General features: G+C 38.4%; 4 protein-coding genes across 5 annotated transcripts; 2 read left to right on the top strand and 2 right to left on the bottom strand.

Moving 5' to 3' along the window:
- Window positions 1-513: 513 nt before the first annotated feature.
- On the top strand, window positions 514-7903 carry LOC112186927 (phosphoinositide phosphatase SAC2). Of its 2 annotated transcripts, XM_024325495.2 has the most exons (17): window positions 514-642; window positions 804-1037; window positions 1699-1903; window positions 1988-2153; window positions 2844-3066; window positions 3340-3416; window positions 3758-3945; window positions 4029-4126; window positions 4263-4396; window positions 4516-4644; window positions 4811-5180; window positions 5739-5860; window positions 5964-6077; window positions 6536-6715; window positions 6936-7112; window positions 7209-7299; window positions 7475-7903. In XM_024325495.2, exons 2-17 carry the CDS (start codon window positions 939-941, stop codon window positions 7577-7579), a joined length of 2478 nt encoding a protein of 825 aa, XP_024181263.1. In that variant the 5' UTR covers window positions 514-642; window positions 804-938; the 3' UTR covers window positions 7580-7903. The 2 variants fall into 2 exon arrangements, with proteins under 2 accessions (XP_024181263.1, XP_024181262.1); XM_024325494.2 differs by having other exon boundaries at window positions 533-1037.
- Window positions 7904-8468: 565 nt separating this feature from the next.
- LOC112190786 (40S ribosomal protein Sa-2) lies at window positions 8469-10392 on the bottom strand. The gene is made up of 5 exons (XM_024330264.2): window positions 10154-10392; window positions 9747-10009; window positions 9447-9644; window positions 9117-9318; window positions 8469-8817 (listed from the first exon to the last, which is right to left on the bottom strand). The coding sequence occupies exons 1-5, from the start codon at window positions 10296-10298 to the stop codon at window positions 8720-8722; spliced, it is 906 nt and encodes a 301-aa protein (XP_024186032.1). The 5' UTR covers window positions 10299-10392; the 3' UTR covers window positions 8469-8719.
- A 909-nt stretch (window positions 10393-11301) lies between these two features.
- On the top strand, window positions 11302-18315 carry LOC112186888 (CCAAT/enhancer-binding protein zeta). The gene is made up of 16 exons (XM_024325444.2): window positions 11302-12073; window positions 12219-12294; window positions 12689-12808; window positions 13008-13083; window positions 13383-13451; window positions 13589-13669; window positions 13930-14001; window positions 14591-14683; window positions 14931-15086; window positions 15319-15402; window positions 15480-15623; window positions 15986-16075; window positions 16274-16356; window positions 16442-16807; window positions 17026-17248; window positions 17453-18315. The coding sequence occupies exons 1-16, from the start codon at window positions 11419-11421 to the stop codon at window positions 18110-18112; spliced, it is 3048 nt and encodes a 1015-aa protein (XP_024181212.1). The 5' UTR covers window positions 11302-11418; the 3' UTR covers window positions 18113-18315.
- Window positions 18316-18332: 17 nt separating this feature from the next.
- Window positions 18333-19207, bottom strand: LOC112186889 (17.4 kDa class III heat shock protein). Its single transcript, XM_024325445.2, has 2 exons — window positions 18921-19207; window positions 18333-18831 (listed from the first exon to the last, which is right to left on the bottom strand). The coding sequence occupies exons 1-2, from the start codon at window positions 19146-19148 to the stop codon at window positions 18574-18576; spliced, it is 486 nt and encodes a 161-aa protein (XP_024181213.1). The 5' UTR covers window positions 19149-19207; the 3' UTR covers window positions 18333-18573.
- Window positions 19208-19421: the final 214 nt, after the last annotated feature.

The raw sequence follows: 19421 nt of genomic DNA, 5'->3' as shown, positions 1-19421 counted from the left end.
ATTCTTGGAAGAAAGATTCTGTTGTATTTGAGTTAAGTAACTTACGAGGACATGTAGTTTCAATACAAACTAAATTCTGTATTTCATAACAGTGAGGAGAGAAGTTGAGGAAGGAAAAGGCATATAAGCACACTAATTCTCACTCCCATGATATCATCTCAAAATTTTTGTTTTTCAATTTAATACAAATGTTCCCTTTTAAAAGTGAATAATTATTGGGAATAGTGGAATACATGTCCCCCACCTCCAGCCAAGCGAAAAAATTAAAGAAATAAAAAATCATTCCTCAAACACTGGAAATAAATTTATTTTATCTCCCTTTCCCAATTTATTTAAATTCCCAGAAACAATTTATTCAGTTACGGTAAATTTTGAGTTGACTCACCGAGTCATTGCTATTTCCCCGTGAAAAATTATGGAGAAATTTTAATAATATATAAATTTGACCCAGCAAAAAAAAAAAAAATTCCTTGAAGAAAAAAGAAAAAAAGATTGTTTTTTGTGGATACAGTAGCCGAAGCTGTCATTGCCTTTCTCTTCCTGCTTTAGGATCTGAGGCTTTCTCTGTCTGCTTCGCTTGATAAGCAAAACTGCAAAAACAGAGAGTCAGAGAACTCTCAAAGTCTCAGCCTTTTTGTCTTTGTAAATTGTTTCTCCTCTTTCTTCTTCTATCAAAGCTTTGTACTTTCTCAAACATATATATTCAAAATCTTTACAGACTCTCTGAGTCTCTTGTCTCTCTCTCATTGTGTAACGTATGTATATTATGTCTGTGTCTGTATATATGTGTTGTATATATATAGAGCAAATTTCAGGGTCTGAAAGATTTTGTGGAGTTGAAAGAGCTGCTGTTCTTGAAGTGCTGCAAAGGTTCTGAAAGCAAAAATCTTTTTGCCCGGGCTTTTTTTAGAGCCTCGGGTGGGGTTTGATTCAGAGTCATGACTTCAGAGAAAGAGCTACCGAATCGGGTCGACCAAGAACCAGAACCCGGCAGTCCTTGCTTTTTGCAGAAGTTCAAGCTCTACGAGACTCGCTCGGTAACTTTACTTGTTCTCCCATTTTTGTGATTCTGTTTGATTGATGGAGTTATGTTGGTGATATTGGTTTTGTGTTTTGGTCATTGGCATTGATTGGATCAGAAGCCTATCATGTTAATGTTAGTTTTCTGAGTCTGGATTTGACTTGACTGAGAATGGTGTTGGAACTCATTTCAATTCAGTTTCAGAGTCTTGGAACAAATTTTCGAGATTTAAACGGCTTTTGATAATGGTTTTCGTTGTTGCACACAAAATGATTTGGTCAACTTCATGATTTTGGTTTTCGGAGGGTACTGATTTTGAGTTCATGTATCTCAGACTTTACTGATGCCGATTTATTGACAGACCTGTATATTGAATCTGCTAGTCTTTTATACTGAATCAGAATTGCAGGAAAATTTTGACTTGATTCCAGTCTCGTTTGATATTAATATCAGAGCAACCAAGCTCGAGTTCTTGTCTTACAATCTTCTACTCCTAATCTGAATCAATTTGGAATTCTTATGTCTTTGGACTTGTTTTCACTTGTAATTGCTTTGATCATTGAAAGCTGCTGTTGTTTAACTTCTTTTTGGATATAAGGGAGCAAATGTGTATATATGTTCCTTAGTTTCTTTGTTTCACCCTGATTATTTACTAACGGTACTCTTGTGTACAACAGAATTTTTATATGATAGGAAGAGACAAAAGCAGAACCTTTTGGAGGGTGTTAAAGATTGATAGATTGGATCCATCTGAGCTTAACATTCTTGAAGATTCCACAACGTACACAGATATTGAGTGCTACGACCTTCTAAAACGGATACATGAAGGAAACAAGTCAATGGGTGGACTTAAGTTTATCACCATTTGTTATGGAATTGTTGGTATGGCTTTTTGCTTGGTTTTATACCTTTGCACATTTGTTGCCTTCTTAGTTGAATTCTCAAGATCTTTTCCTATCATTTTAGGGTTCGTGAAGTTTCTGGGACCTTATTACATGCTTATTATTACAAAAAGAAGGAAGATTGGAGCAATTTGTGGTCATACTATCTACGCGATTAGCAAGAGCGAAATGATTCCAGTTCCAAATTCTTCTGTGCGGTCAAACTTGGCTTATTCTAGAAATGAGAACAGGTCTTTTGTCCATTCTGCATGTAAATGTAATATGTACCTGATACTTCTAAAGAGATCTAAGAAAGTAGCTTTCAGAATTTTACATCGTCCAGTTGTACTTTGATAAGAATCATGTCATAGTGTTATTTTAGTTTCATTCAACTCGTCTGGGCAAATAGTCTGGTGTTATGATATTTTAGTAGTAGAAAGTTCTTTATTTTGGAGGTAATCTCTGTACTAGTTAATATACCCTTCAACGTGATATTACTGATGTGGGCCTTGTCGATTCAATCTTGGCTCTTGTTCTTCTAGTAGTTTTAGTTTGTCTTTACTAAGATAAGATATTCTTACGGATATAATTTTGATAAATATGAAATGTCTTTGTTAGATCCTTTTTTGGTTATACTGTTCTTTTAGGGGCTATTGCCACTTGCCTAGCCAGTTCATTCCTGCAAATGTGCAGGGGCAAACTTCATTGCCGTTGTGATGTTAATATAAGATGTTGAATGAGACAAGGTATCATCAGGGTTTCGCCGGGAAATGACTTTCGTTTTTTCCTCTGATTGTTTTTTCCCTTTTCTGGTTAATATTTGCACTTTCTGAAAGTTGTTCTATCTCTATTATTTCTCTTTTGATTAAGCTATAGATCTATTCGTTGATGACCTGGATACTCATGTTCTTCTGTTTTTTGGTGTTTTTTGGTGGACGTAGATACAAGAAGCTCTTATGCACAGTGGACCTGACAAAGGACTTCTTTTTCAGCTACTCATACAATGTAATGTGTAGTCTTCAAAAGAACTTATGCGACAGTAAGACAGGACCATTCCTTTATGAAACAATGTTTGTCTGGAATGAGTATTTGACTCGTGGAATCCGAAATTGTCTGAATAATACTCTCTGGACAGTTGCCTTAGTTTATGGATTCTTCAAACAGGTATTAACTTTAAACTCTTCAGTGGCAGTGCTATAACCAGAGATTTTTCTTATTGGTCACTCGAGCAGGTTGCAACTCTTTTTCTACTTTAACTGCCCAATTTGGAATTGTTTTTCCCTGTATCTAGTGCAGCCATTCAGTAAAATCTTTGTTTCTTGTGTTATTGTAATGTGTAAGTTTGGATATTTGCTTGTTATGCACATTGTTTTGTACTTATATGGTACACTTGAAAAGTTTGATATGATATTAATGGTTTGATGCTTCTATATTCAGGTCAATCTTTCTGTATCAGGTAGAGATTTCAAGTTGACTGTCATTGCCAGACGTTCCCGTCACTTTGCTGGCACCAGGTTTGGACACTGCTTATGAATGTTTGGACTCTCATTGCCAGATGTTCACATCACTTTTCTATATTCTCTGTACATGTTTCATACGTTTAAGTTCCCGTCTGCATGACCTATTTCCATACCATTATCTCCTCTTAGTAGTGTATGAGGAGCATAGTGGAATATAGCTAGTTCCCTGATTTTGCAAGAAAGTAAATTCCAAAGTAAATTCCATCGTATATTGGCCTGTGCTTTTATTGCATAGATTCATAAAAGCTGAATAAATTAATTTTCTTTTCTCAAAAATGAACTTCTCCTGTTATCCCAGGTTTGATATTTCTAATCTCTCCCTATTGTCTGTGCAGATATTTGAAAAGAGGTGTAAATGAGAAAGGTAGAGTTGCTAACGATGTTGAGACAGAGCAGGTTGTGATTGAAGATGCTTCTGAAGGATGCCCAGTGCAAATAAGTTCAGTTGTGCAGAATCGAGGCTCAATTCCCCTTTTCTGGTCCCAGGAAACCTCACGATTAAATATTAAACCCGACATAATATGTATGACTTGAGAAATATCCCCACATTTTTTATTCTCTGTGGTTATTTCTCATATATTCTACTGACTCTTTATGTTTTGCCAGTATCAAGGAGGGATCAAAATTATGAGGCCACCAGACTTCATTTTGAAAATCTCGTCAAGAGATATGGAAATCCAATTATTATTTTGAATTTGATCAAGGTAAGAGTACTTATTTGAATGGTCATCCATGCTCTCTTTTTACTACTTGAAATAAAGAATAACCTCAAATGTGGTGATGCTTGAACTTGAACTTGAACTTATTTCTCATCTTTGCTCTCATGTTTGTAACTACTAGACATGTGAGAAGAAGCCTCGAGAAACAATTCTCCGTGCAGAGTTTGCAAATGCTATCCGATTTATCAATAGGAGTTTGTCAAAGGAGAGCCGCCTAAGGTTTCTTCATTGGGATTTGCATAAACATGCCAGAAGGTATTAGCTTTCCCTTTTCTTTTCTTCTTTAATTTTTTTTTCTGGTATTGTTTAGGAAAAAAAAAAGGTTTATTTCCTAATTGTAAGGTTGAGATGAATAGAACCTGCATCATTTGCAGCAAAACAACCAATGTGTTGGCACATCTAGGAAAAGTGGCTACATATGCATTGTGCTTAACTGGAATCTTCTATTGTCGAGTAACCCCAGATTTAAGGCCTGAGGGTTCATTCCACGGCTCCTGGTTTGAGTAAGTTCTTTTCATGACAGCACATTTCTTTTCCTAAAATAGAAAAGAAGGGACATTTTTGGCACTGTATTCTTTGTTATATGTTTTCTTGCTCAATTGTTTTAATATTCTTTCTATAGAAATGCTAGAAGCTATTGCCAAAGCTAACAAGTTTAATGTGATGCAGAAAAAGTGATGATGGTGGTGACTGCTTTTCACATAACTGTTCCAGTAAAGATGAGGATCTTGATAGCCTAGAAACAGAAAATAGCAATGGAAGCGGTGGTGACGATAGAAGCAGGAATCACAATGTCAAACCCCCAATGTTTCAGAAAGGGGTCCTGAGGACCAATTGCATAGACTGTCTAGATCGCACAAATGTAGCCCAATATGCTTATGGGCTAGTTGCTCTTGGACAGCAGTTGCATGCTTTAGGATTTATAGAATCCTCAGATATTGATCTAGATAACCCTCTGGCAGAAGATTTGATGAGAGTTTATGAGGCAATGGGTGACACTCTTGCATTGCAGTATGGTGGTTCTGCAGCTCACAACAAGGTAACCCTTCTATACATGCTACAGAGGAGAGTACTTACAGTGCCTGGTTTCAGATCCCAACTTCCACTCTCTATTTTTGATGTTCTTCCAATGTGGGTTATCTGATATGAATAACCTGTGATGAATCTGATTACGATGGGAAAGTGCTAGTGATAACTGTTAGTACATAGTCTCAAAGCAATTTACCATATGTTATGCTTGTTTCTTGGTCAGTATTCCCCTGCGAGATTTTCCATTGCAAGCTCTTCATTAAATAGTTGGACATCTATGTTGAGATAGTGTAAAATACTGTTCTGATTCAAAACTGAAAATGCTATCCTGGGTTAAAACTCTTCATTAAACTGTTATCTTGCCTTTTTGAGTGGGTGCAAGGCCCATGGCAAGACCATGACTTCATCCAATTCTAAGAGGCATACTCCATTTTTCAATTAAGAGTATAACCTATTAGATAAAATTCACTGTGTTGGCTGATCTCATTAAGAGTATAACTCATTTCAATCTATTTCCTGACTGAACTTCAGCCTCTATATTCATTTTTGCCTTGCTGATTTGAAACAGATATTCTCTGAGAGAAGAGGTCAATGGAAGGCAGCAACTCAGTCCCAAGAGTTCTTTAGAACCCTTCAACGATTTTACAGTAATGCCTACGTGGATGCTGAGAAACAAGATGCTATTAATGTGTAAGTCAAATTAGCCAAAGTTTTTAAAAACGTTTCACCCTGATATACTTGCTCACATTGCCATGTAATACACACATTGTTATTTCAATTTATTATTGTGCAGATTCCTAGGGCATTTTCAACCGCTGCAGGGTAAACCAGCATTGTGGGAGTTGGACTCAGACCAGCATTATAATGTTGGGAGGCGCAATCCTAATTTTGCCGATGACAATGGCAGGTATGAAATGTTTTGTTTCTGTCAGTTTTTTGTAATAGCAATTTAGAGGATGTCACCATATAGAAAAGTAACTCGGAAACATTCACACACAACGATGCACCTGATGTTATTTTATATTTCTGTAGTTGAAATTATGTACTTGCACGTATCATTATCTTAACATCTTGTAAAGTAATTTAATCATTTTCATAAAGATGTTAATTTAATCATTTTCATAAAGATGTTAATTGTCACCTCCATTTCAAAGTCATATCCAATCGGATGATATATAGGAAATGGGTGCTATTTTTAAAACAATCATGTGCTTATGAGGATGGGAAATAATTTGATATTGGTGGGTCTTATAAAAAATAAAAACAAGTCAATATTGCAGTGTGTCTGGGTATATAGTAAAAGTAATAACTAGCATATGGCTTGCTTTGACGTTTAACTTACGAGATGGCTCTCTATATATGTAGTTCATTTATGAAAAGATCACTATCAGATGGCAATATAATTCATGAAAGTGATTCACCTACGGAAAATACGGATGTTGGACACAATCAGCCTTTATCTGAAATTTCACAAGGAAGTAGCAAGGGTATTTCAGAGTCCGCCCCTACAATCTCAACTTGTGAAAGTGCAATATCTTATCGCAGGTATGCCTACATTGCATTCACATACATGTTACCAAGAGAAGCTGTTTTAACAATTCTAGGTTTCACACTAAATGGTCAGTCTATCTCTCTATTGGTGTTGGACTAGTAATTTTTTTCTTTTTCTTTTCATTTTCTTTGTTAAGGTTAAAGAATAGTTGAAGTTGGAGGTTGAAAAATTTGTATGTCAACCCAACTTCCAGTCTAATACCGTCTTTTGTAGGTTTACTCCCTCAATGCCATGCAAGCAGCTGTTTGATGGAATGCAAGAGGATCAATGCCTTAACAGTGATCACATTTATTATGATGAGCATGATGATGATTGTAACTTCTCAAATTTTCTAGATGCGGACTGGTTGTCTACATCCGGAAATTCTTGTGAAGAAGAAATGTCTGGAAGGTACTTATTCCTACTGTCTCACATATAATCATGTAGATTACATCTGGAAACAAGTCGTTTCAATCTGACAACTGACAATTTTTTTGTTGGCTCAAGGTCCATTGCCAGCCTTTCATCTGAGAATCTTGTGAATGCACCAAAATTTGAAACGAGCACATCTGCTAGCGAATCTGAATCCACAAAAAAGGTCAGTTATTTATATCTTCTTGCCGGAGTTGGCATGAAATATTGTAAGATCTACCTTGTTTTGAAATGAATACCAGACATTCTGTTAGGTCTATGAGACTGTTGATATTTGTTATCTTATTTTCTGCATTTAAGAGTTGAAGAAATGTTAATTTGTTCCTTTTCTTATTTATTAGGGAAGAGGGCAGAGTGAATCTGATCTCGCATGTGATAATATGCCACCCGAGTATTCCAACAGCTTCATGAACTGGGTAGCTAACGGGGAGTTGCTGTTTCTTTGAAGCTAACTAGAAGGTTTTGCATCATAACTCTAATTCAACCCGTCCGAAGGATTTGGGTTTTGTACAGAAAATAAATGGTAAGATGCCAACAAAGAGAATAGCACTGGATTTGGTGAGAAACACATTCTTCAAGGTGGAAATTAATTCGTCGGGTCATTGAGAATAGGGGAATTAGAGATAGGTATCAATAAGCAAACTCTCAACTCCACAGCTTCTTTTAGGTTTTAGATTGTCAAAAGTAATTACTTGTAGATATTAGATTACAACTAGTTCCCTCCTTTCCAGGTCCTGATTACATTCAATTTCATTTTCTTTTCATGTTTATTCGAACATTGCCAACTTGGGTTTTCTCTTTCTAAGACTTAAATTACTAGAAACTGAAAATTGGAATAAGGTCGGAAACTCGGAATAATAAGACATGATGGTGTCAAAGCCAAGAAATGTCACCCCCAAACGAATAAGGTTGGAATGATACTAAGGCTTGATGAAAATAGAAGACCTCAACTGTGCGATAAAAATGGACTTTGGAAAAGAGAAATGACAATCGAATGATGTGAATGTAACACTTGATAATACAATATATCTAGAAAATGACGTCTCTTTAGAAGTCCGCGTCAGAGTAGTTATTGAAAAACCACCACCATACAAGTCACTCCAATAACATCTACGGCTATCAAAATGTGTAACATCTTCTGGAAGATGCATGTAACAACACAACATGTTCAGTGTTGGTGTTGTTATTCAGAAAACTGCCATGAATCAATAACATCTTTGCTAACAGAATCTAACTCCAAATCAAGTTCAATTAATTGTTTTCCTCTAGGAATGGGATAAAAATGGACATTTTGGTTTTGCAAATGCTTCTAAGCTGTTGTATGTCTGGTTTCCATTGCGACTACAGAATTCCTTTCCCAATTCAACAAAAATTGAAATCAAACAGACACCATTGCAATTGCAGTCTACCGTTCCTGTTTTTCAATTAAACAAAAATCTAAAACAAAAACAAATATTCCAGTACATAAGAAAGGAATTACTGTATAAACTATTGTGTAAAATTGATACTCATAGAAAGAAACATATTAAATAACTTCAGCATCAGATAGTAATCTTCTTCCATGATGACACTACCAAACAAAATCCTCAATCCCAACCACTGGCCACTACGGGAGCACCATCCTCAAGGATAGGAGCGGCGACCACTGGTGCAGGAGCAGCATCCCAACCTTCTTGTGCCACACCTTCAAAGATTAAAACAAGAAAAAAACACAAAGTGAGCATGGGTTGTCATTATAGGCCTTTAACTCCCCTTCACTTGCCAATATTTAAAACTCTCTCTCTCTCTCTCTCTCGAAATACATAGAGAAAGCTTTAGCAATCACATTGTAGGTGTCTTCAGACCAAAAACTAAAAGCATGCAAAATTATGAGGATAGACCATGGCAAAGCAGTATGTTCAGAAAATCCCTAGTGACAGAGACGATAAAATACAGACAAGTACAATGGTGCTAGCACAACAAAGAAAAAGGTAGCAGTGAAACCTGGTTCTGCAGTCCAGCCGGCAGCAGGAACTGCTGGGATAGCTGGGGCTGCATCAGCAGACCAAGAAGCATCAGCAATTTGGGTAGGCCACTGATCGCCACCAAGACCACCAGAATATTCAATGTACTCTGGAGCTTGCACCGCTTCTTCCTCCTCTTGTTGCTTGGCCTCCTCAGGCTCTCTATAGAAGAACAGATCCACCTGCCCATTCAAATTTGCGTCAACACAAGAAACATCGATACATTCTTTTCTTCCAAATAATTCAATATTAAGGCATCGAATTTCAAATGAAAACAAACATTGTTTCTCTAGCAGCAATTATAGCTTACCATGACATCCCACTTATGTCCTGGCCTAACGGAACCGCGCATTTGCAAAACCATCCTTGCCAGCAACCAGAAAAGACATCCAATACTGTGCTTCCCCTTATTATTGGCCGGGATGCCAATGTCAACATAACGCATGGGTGAATCAGTATCGCAGAAAGCGATGGTGGGAATGTTCCCAAGTGCAGCTTCCTTAATTGGCTGCAAGCACAACAACAGTTTTTAGCAATCCAAACAGCATAAAATTGAACACAATGCCACACAAATCATAGGACCCTGTCTCGAAATTTAAGCGACTCTGACCTGGTGATCAGTTCTTGGGTCGGTCAAAATGAGGAGCCGGGGCTCGTTGAAGGAAGTCTGAAGCTGGTTGGTGAAAGTACCGGGAGTGTGCCTTCCAGCAATGGCATTAGCACCAGTGTGCTGAGCAAACTTGAGGACAGCCCTCTGCCCATAAGGCCTGGCGGACTGCACAATGATGTCCTTGGGGTTTTCAATAGCAACAATCACCCTAGCAGCTAGCTGAAGTTTCTCCCATGTCTTCCCAAGATTGATGATATAAATCCCTATACAACAACCACATATCACAAAATCAACTAGGGTTTAGGGTTTACAATCAAATCTTGAACCAAGATACAAAAGTGTCGAGTGTCACAGATAAAAAAGGAATATTGTAGGAAAGAGTAAAGAGGCGGTGGTGGGATTCGAACCATCGTTGCGGCGCTTGAAGACGTAACGCTCCATCTGAAAGTCGCAGTTTTTGGTGCCGAGATGGACCTCGGCGGCCAACATCATCTGGATGTCGGCCTCCTTCTGCGAGAGCTGACGTGGAGGAGCGGCGGTTGTCGTCGCCATGGCTTAAAACTCAATGGAGATTGTGAGAGAGAGAGAAGAGAGAGCTTGAGAATCTCCGAACCGAAAACAACTCCGCCTCCGCCTCTCCCTCTCTTAACAGGGTTTAATGACTGTGAGAGTAACCCTAGTGGGCCTGGTATTTTGGGCCTCCGATAACCATGGAAAAGAAAAGTAAATTACTTGGGCCCATATACCAAAACCAACACAGCTTTTCGGTCCTGTTCTGTTCATTGAAATGATCCAGATTACAGCGACAGTTAGTTTAAAGGGAATTGTCCTGGGGTTGTTGGTTCATTTTCTTAACCATGCGACGACCCATGATATGACCTCGTACTAGAGTCATCATCAGAAGCAAGCGAATTGGATCGTCTGTTGAATTTTTCGAGTTTGACACTCTCTTCACATGATCTCTTGTCTCTAAACTTTTTAGGGTGATGATAGGTTGGCAAAGCCCTTAGGAGGTAGCGCCACGAATGTTGTGGGTTGAGTATTTGTCACGTTTTGAGTGACGTGACTAGATGATCCGCTACTTGAAGTGGTTGCTGGCTTGGATTTGTTCACCGGAATGACTTTAATCTTCTTGGAAGTCATTTCTCGATATGAATTCATACGAGTTCTATAGAAAATAGATGAGAGACAAAGATATCCCACTACGTTTAAACTACAGGGTTACAATCTTTATTAAAAAAAATCTTTTGATTATATCTTCGTTCTTGCGCTTGATTCAAGGGTGTTAATCGCTTGATCTTGAAATCTTGAATCGATTGATTTTCACAAGAGTTGTGACGTTGATTGATGATCCTTGATTTTGAATGATAAATGAATTGGATATTCATATAGCTTAATGAATTGGATATTCTTCACGAAACTTTAGAAAACAACAAAAGATTAAAAAAATATAAGCAGAATAAAATCTAAGTCAATTATATATATATATATATATATATATATATATATTATTTTGTTTTAGAACTAGACTAGATGTTCATTTAGGCTAAAAAGAAAAAAAGAAAAAAGAAAAAATTACATTTAGGCGTCTAAACCCTAGCCTAAATTTGTTTCCTCATCTAAAACCCTACTCCAGTCCAGTCCCGAAAGCCTTCATCTTCCACAGCCAGCAATGGCGGACAGAAAGAAATCCAAGAAACCCACAAACAACAACATCGAGCACCTCAAGACTGACATAGCCTCCTTCGCTTCCTCCCTCGGCCTCTCTACCTCCCTCCCTCCCTCTGATTCTTCAGGCTTCAACGATGTCGATTTCCGCAACCCCAAAAAACCCCAACAGAGGCCTAAACCCTCAAAACCCCAGAATTCCAAACCCCAAAATCGAAACACCCAGAACTTCAAACCCAATGAAAGGCCCAATCTTTCGAAACCCCCTTTTCCTTCAGTCCCTGATGTCACCAGCAACAGTGAAAAAGCAAAGACCTTTGAGAATCTTCCGAAGCTGCCGTTGATTTCAGCCACCAACATTGGAGTGTGGTACGAAGAAGCTGAAGAATTGGAAGGCAAAGTGGTCGGGAAGATGAAGAAAGCCGAGGCAAGGAGTGACAAGGAGTGGAGTGGTGAGGTGGCCAAGAAGCGAAAGCTTGGAGAGAGGTTGATGGCACAGTACACGGCGGATTACGAGGCTTCGAAAGGGAAGAGTGGGGATATCAAGCTGTTGCTGACCACACAGAGGTCAGGGACTGCTTCTGATAAGATTTCGGCGTTTTCGGTGTTGGTTGGGGATGATCCCATTGCCAATTTGAGGTCTTTGGATGCACTTTTAGGTAATCTTTTGTTTGCTGATATGTGTTACATTTTGCGGAAGACTAAGTTACTTTAAATGGATAATGTCTCGTGTAATTTGTGTTGAATTTTCTATCTGGCCAAGTATGCTGAAGTTTAATTGGGGGTGCTTGTTGTTTGTTGCAGGAATGGTAGCATCAAAAGTAGGGAAGCGATACGCATTTGCAGGTTTTGATGCATTGAGGGAGTTGTTTCTTACAAGGTTCTTTCCCTCGCTCTTTTGCTCTCTCAGCACCATATTCAGAGGTTATATAGAATAATAGAATTGCAGAATGACCAAAACTTCATTGACTGAAGCAAAACATGACCTAAATCACCAAGAAAATATGAACTACTAACAAGCCTACCCTAAACTATTATGTATCTATGTCAAATTGAACTGAAGTAGTCTGTGCAAGTGAACTTGATGGTTCCCTAGTTTGGTATGCTGCATGTTATACCATGTAAATATTAGTAAGAACCCATTATTGTTGGTAACTGTTTGTCCATTGGAGTTTGTAATAGAACTTTGACTCACTATTGCTGAGCTTCTTGTGTTTATGGGTTTATCTGCCTAACTGTTGATCTGACATGTCATATATGCTTCCTTTTGCTAGTTTATTACCCGATCGTAAGCTTAAGAGCCTCTTACAGCGGCCTTTAAATGATCTTCCTGAGACAAAAGATGGTTATTCTCTTCTGCTTCTGTGGTATTGGGAGGAATGCTTGAAACAAAGGTATTTGGTTTCGTTTTTTTTTTTTTCCACATCAATCCTACTGTGCCCAGCGTACAGAGTTTTTAACTACGAATGTTCTGCTACCCACCAAACACAACCCACACACAAAAAAAAAAAAAGGAAAAAAAAAGAAAAGAAGGAAGAATGGCTTGTACTCTGTTGGAGAATTGTTTCTATCCTAACCTGATTCATATCTCAGGTATGAACGCTTTGTTATTGCTCTTGAGGAAGCATCAAGAGATATGTTACCTGAACTAAAAAACAAGGCATTGAAGGTTAGAGTTCTCCCTGATTTTATAGGCTACTATGCTTCCAGCGTAAAACGATCGAGTAATGACTTTATTGTTGATTCCTCATGAGCTTCCAACCTTCATTTTTCTCCAATAAAATTTATTTGGTGATAAGACAAAGCACGGCAATATACTATTGATGCAGGGCCTTTCTTATAACTATCTGAGGCATATTTGCTTGAGAAAAAATTGAAGTCAATAGAACAAGAATTCCAAGTTTCTTATGCCATAAATAAAATGAAGTTTGTTGTATGCTGACATAATATCCTCTCAACTACTTTCAGACTATATATGTATTACTAAAGAGTAAATCGGAGCAAGAGCGAAGATTACTGTCTGCCCTAGTTAATAAAGTAAGTTCACGCTGAATAAGCCTCACCTCTGAACATGTATTGAAGATTCTCTCTCTCTCTCTCTCTCTCTCTCTCTCTCTACTGCTAACCTGCCTTATTACTTGGTATTATATATTTTTTCTTTTTATTACTTACAGCTGGGAGATCCTAAAAATAAGGGTGCTTCAGATGCTGATTTTCACTTATCAAACCTTTTGCGTGACCATCCAAACATGAAGGTACTATCGTACAACCAGCTAATCTAATGCTTGTTGCATTGCCGTTTGAATACATTTTCTGTTTTTGAACATCAAGCTTTTAAAGTCTGCTGCTTTCTGATATATGCATCCAATTTTATCTCCATGATATTGACGGAGCAATTGTTATCATGCATCTAGCAATTGTTATCTCTTTTCACCCCTGATTATTTGTCTATCATAGTAATCGTTTTGGTGCTTTTGCATCTCTTATCTGACTAAGAGCTGTGGTAATTGAACAGGCTGTGGTGATTGATGAGGTGGACTCTTTTCTCTTTCGGCCGCATTTAAACATACAAGCAAAGTACCATGCGGTATGTCTCATCTTAGATTCTAGTAGTTGTGGTGGATTTCTGAGTTAGTAGTGCTATGGATAGTTCTGTCTTGGCATAGGTTTAGTGAAGTATAGAAGTTGGATTCATTTGGCTTTAGATCTTATGGAATTCTTAGGTCTTACTCATTATGATGGTGGATCTATAGCTAATGCTAAGGATTATGCTGCCTTGGCATAGTGGTTTGGTGTTTAGAGGAGTCGGGTGCAAGTCATCCTCAAAGCAAGAAAAAAAACCAACAAAAGCTCCTCATATTGAAACCAATCATTAAAAGGGAAAAATTTTGGAGACAGGTGACTGGGTGTATATATTATAGAAATAGGTTCTTCATATTATAGAGATAAACTGATAACAGATGGAACTTTAAGATTTAGTTTTGTCAAGAGATACTTACATATTTGCATACAAGAATGCATGTGTTTTGCCAGGGTGACGTGTTCTGTCAATTGAGTTTCTGTCTGAAACTTCCTCTGAGCATGTACTAGGTCAATTAAATTCTGGAACTGCCTGCATTCATTTATTTTGATTTAGTACAGCTTGAAACTCTATTTGAACTACACTTAAACTGCAGGTTAACTTTTTGAGCCAAATTCAACTAAGAAATAAAGGAGATGGACCAAAGGTGGCAAAAAGTTTGGTAGATGTATATTTTGCACTTTTCAAGGTATACATTTAATTTTTCTTTTGAATACAATTGCCTATATGGTTGCAACCCCTAGTTTCTACATAAGCAAGTAATACACATTTATGGATCATTTCACCTATGTTGTTGGATATCTCTCACGAGGAGACAATTAGATAATGCTTGAAGTATATTATGTCAATGCCTAAAGTATGGGTCTTTTATTTTATTTTTTCTATGAGCTTGAATTATGAATTTGAAAACAAATATTAATGAAAGTATGTTTCAGGTACTGATTTCTGAGGCAGGTGGAGGTGAAAAGACCGAAAAGAACGAGAAAGTAGGGGGTAAAAAACCAGCCGGTTCTCGTAAGGATGGCAAAGGCAATAGTTCATCAGATTCTCATTTTGAATTGGATTCACGTCTTCTATCAGCTCTATTAATGGTTGGTACAAATTGGGTCTTAGTAGATAGGATGCATTTTTTAGCTTTCAGTCAAAACTTGATGCTATACTGCCCCCAATGTTCCTCTTGGTGCTTTTCAAGCATTAAATCACTGAAAGAAAATAAGGAACGAAACAGAAAAGCTAAGCTTAAACTTTGAGCTTGGAAAGACCTTTTTTTTTTCAATATACTTTTCTAACTGCTTTGCATCCCTTTTCTTGCCAAACTAACAGGGAGTCAATAGAGCATTCCCATATGTTTCAAAGAATGAGGCTGATGATGTTGTTGAGGCCCAAACACCAACGCTTTTCCATTTGGTAAGCTCAAATCTTTGCTGGTGTTACTTGATTTACCTATTATCTGAGCATTGAATCTGAAGTTGACCCTTATGCAGGTTCATTCTACTAACTTCAATGTAGGAGTTCAAGCACTGATGCTTCTTCATCATATCTCATCTAAGAATCAAATTGTCAGTGATAGGTTTTACCGAGCCTTGTACTCAAAACTACTCCTTCCAGCTGCCATGAATACTTCCAAGGTAGGTGAAATTGGGATTACTTGAACTGTTACATAGTATGTGTTTAATCTGGCTTTATTATGGTTTGTTGGAATGTTTCTTTCGATCAATGACTTTACTCTTGTATAATATTCTCTTAAATGAGTAAGATGATATTGACACTCCAAAAATGACTTCTGCATTCCCTCTCACTCATGGTGAGTGCAGAAAGTCAGTTTCAGAGTCCAAGTATCATTTCCTTTTTTTTTTTTTGTAGGTAGTTTGTTTTATGATTTTTTCCCCTAATTCAACACGTTTAGTGTCTTTTGTTTTTGCTTTATGGTTCTATCCATTTTTCATGTTCTCTTGTTTCAGTTGTATAACTTCCCATGCTTTCTTTTTAGGCTGAAACATTTATTGGACTTCTTCTGAGAGCAATGAAATCTGATGTCAATGTGAAGCGTACAGCTGCTTTTGCAAAACGTCTACTGCAGGTTGGTATTTCATCTATCCATCTTATTTGTATGCCCCATGAGACCATAGTTTCATTTTAGATAGCTTTATGTGTAGACAATCTTAAAATTCAGTCTAAAACTACACGTCCTAGAGAAAAACATGCAGTGTGTAATGTAGATTGACTGCCCTTGTCCTTTGCTTATGGGGACACTTTACTTATCTACTGGCTTTAACAGGTCGCCCTTCAACAGCCGCCTCAATATGCATGTGGATGCCTCTTTCTTCTCTCTGAAGTTCTAAAAGCACGGCCCCCCTTGTGGTAAGTGTAGGGCTAATCTAAAGATATGTGCACTATATTTATTCAACAAGGTCATAATAAACACCTCTCTACTTATCAATTGCAGGAACATGGTGCTCCAAAATGAGTCAGTTGATGATGACCTTGAGCATTTTGAAGATGTGATAGAAGAAACCGATAACGAACCCAGCCCTGTCCTGGAGAAACAAGAAGTTGAACTTGTTCATAACAGTGATGAAAAAAGTGATACCGTCAATTCCGATCATGATTCTTCAGAAGATGATATTGACTCTTCCGCCTCATATTCTGAAGATGAAGCTTCCGATGAAGCAGATGAGTTTCATTTTAGAAATGATTCAAAGGACTCCAAGACGGTGCCTGATAGTAGCGTGCAGCAACCACAAGTAGTGTCCTCTGAGAAGACTTCACTACCTGGAGGCTATGATCCACGACACAGAGAGCCCTCTTACTGGTTAGTTTTCTTTTCTAAGCTTCTCTACGTTGTATCAATGGTAGGACCTGTTATTTCACTGCTTCTGATGGATATCAAGTAGGGTTCATGCAGATGCTAATGGTCTTAATAGAGAATGAAAGAAGATCAAAAGAAATTGTGTTTTCCTTGTACCCTATATAATTTCTTGCTTTTATTTTCTTTTGACTGTCTACCACCTGTTTCTTTGTGGTGAACAGCAATGCAGATCGTGTAAGCTGGTGGGAGTTGACAGTACTTGCTTCACATGTGCACCCTTCAGTTTCTACCATGGCAAAGACACTTCTCTCTGGGGCGAATATTGTCTATAATGGAAACCCACTGAATGACCTATCACTTACTGCTTTTCTGGACAAGTTTATGGAGAAAAAACCAAAGGCAAGCACATGGCATGGTGGTTCGCAAATTGAACCTGTGAAAAAGGTCTTAATTCTTAACTTCTGTGCAAAGTTACAATTTTTGCTTTATGTCTTCATTTATGTCAAACTTGTTTTTGTTCTCTCTCACTTGAATGATTGTTATTGTTTTGTGTTCTCTCCCGCTTGAATGATTCTAACAATCATACTTGTGAGAACTGCCCATTGAAGCCCCTAAATGTGTGATGCTGACTGAGCTTTTGTGTTCCAGCTTGACATGACCAACCGATTTATAGGACCAGAAATCCTCTCATTGGCTGAAGAAGATGTACCTGCAGAAGATCTCGTCTTTCACAAGTTCTACATGAATAAAATGAATACTTCGAAGAAACCAAAGAAGAAGAAGAAGAAGGCAACAACAGAAGATGAAGATGCCGCGGAGTTGTTTGATGTGGATGGTGGTGGTGATGATGAGAGTGATAATGAAGAGATTGACAATATGCTGGATTCTGCTGGTATTGCCATGGATGCAGATGGCGACTATGATTATGATGATCTAGACCAAGTAGCCAATGACGACGATGAAGACTTGGTTGGTAATGTTAGTGATGTCAGTGATGCTGATCTTGACCTGCCCTCAGATATTGCAGAGGGTGAAGATTTTGATACCACTGCAGTTAGTGATGAAAGTGATGATGGCGATGATGCTATTGATATAGGAGATGTTGATGACGACGAGGTTGAGGACGAGGATGTCCATATTGAGAGTGTCCAGGGGAAAAGTAAACGGAAGCGTGGGAAGGCTGCAGCATCCCCATTTGCTAGTCTGGAAGAATATGAGCATTTGTTTAACGAGGACGCCCCTGCTGAGAAGGAATCTAAAAGCAAGAAGAAATCCAAGCCCCGAAAGAAGAGAAAGTCGTCTGATTAAACCTGCGTTTGCCTTTTTTGTTTTCAGACTTCATTGCAAACATACTTTATAGCCAAAAACGGTAGAAAATTTTGTTTAAGCTTTAAGCTTTAATCTGTTATTGTACCAGTAAGTTGTCAGCTGTTAAAAGGAACCTCCACATCATTGTACTACCATCAATATTGTCAATGAAAGAAGCATGTGATATGCCATCACTCCCCAAAGGACAGAAGCGTTTTCATAGAAAGAAACACTCGCATGAAGCATTCAAATTTAGAACACAGATTCATGGTCTTGGCAAGTTTTAGTTGCATACAACAAGAATTCATAACAACTGGGTGTACCTAAGCCTGGAAACACTAATCTATTATCTATCCACACCATGCGGGTGACAACACAAAAATAGGCCTACAAAATACATCGAGTCCAGCCTAGCTAGCTTCTTCTACATCAAGTCATCATCCCCAATTCGCTTCATTGCTTCAAGAGACGTTAACTGCGACTGTTTTGGGCTTGGGAAGTGGGGGAAGCTTCTCAACAACTACGGTCAGGACCCCGTTTTCGCATTTGGCAGTGATGGCTCCAACATTCGCATTCTCAGGCAATCGGAACTTCCTCAACATCTTCTGCGGTGCCTTCCTCTCAAGCCTAACATACTTGCACCCTTCCTCCTCTCCATCTTCACGCTTCCTCTTCCCGTTGCTCCGAATCACCAGAGTATTTTCATCTTCAACAGTTACCTGCACAATATGCAAAGGTCTTCATTCCTCAGCTAACACATTGCAGTAAAATCCAATTCTAAATCAAATAAGTAAACAAGTTTTGATACCTGAATATCAGATTTGGACAAGCCAGGGACGTCCAAGTAGAACGTGTAGTCCTTGGCGGAGTCCAAAATGTCGACCGGAATGGTAGAGGCACCTTGGTTCTCTTTGGCTCCATGAGCAGCCCGAGAAGGGTACATGTAGGTGGGGATAGTATCAGGGAAATTCAGAAGGTGGTTCACTGCTGCTTCCAAGTCCACGCTGAAGGGACTCGAAATCTCTACTCGGCTCATTTTTCAAAGCGCAAATTTCAGTGCGTGATGTTGCAATCGATTGTTTGGTCCGGCGAGAAAAGTTTGGGGATATAAGGAGGCAGGGAAAGTTCGGGAAGTAAGGAAAAGAGGGAGAGGAGTAGAGAAGCGTCTGGATACGTCGCGGGTAATGGAGACTCCTGATCTTACACGTGTTACTGGTTTCAACGTGGGTTCGACTAGAAGTCACCACGTGTATGCTCAAAATCACCAGATTGGAGACCTCTTGCAATGAGAGCAGCGATGTTGGATTAA

Source organism: Rosa chinensis, chromosome 2 (genome assembly GCF_002994745.2).
Source record: "Rosa chinensis cultivar Old Blush chromosome 2, RchiOBHm-V2, whole genome shotgun sequence".
Classification (NCBI taxonomy): Eukaryota; Viridiplantae; Streptophyta; class Magnoliopsida; order Rosales; family Rosaceae; genus Rosa; species Rosa chinensis.
This window is presented reverse-complemented; position numbering and strand designations above follow the sequence as displayed.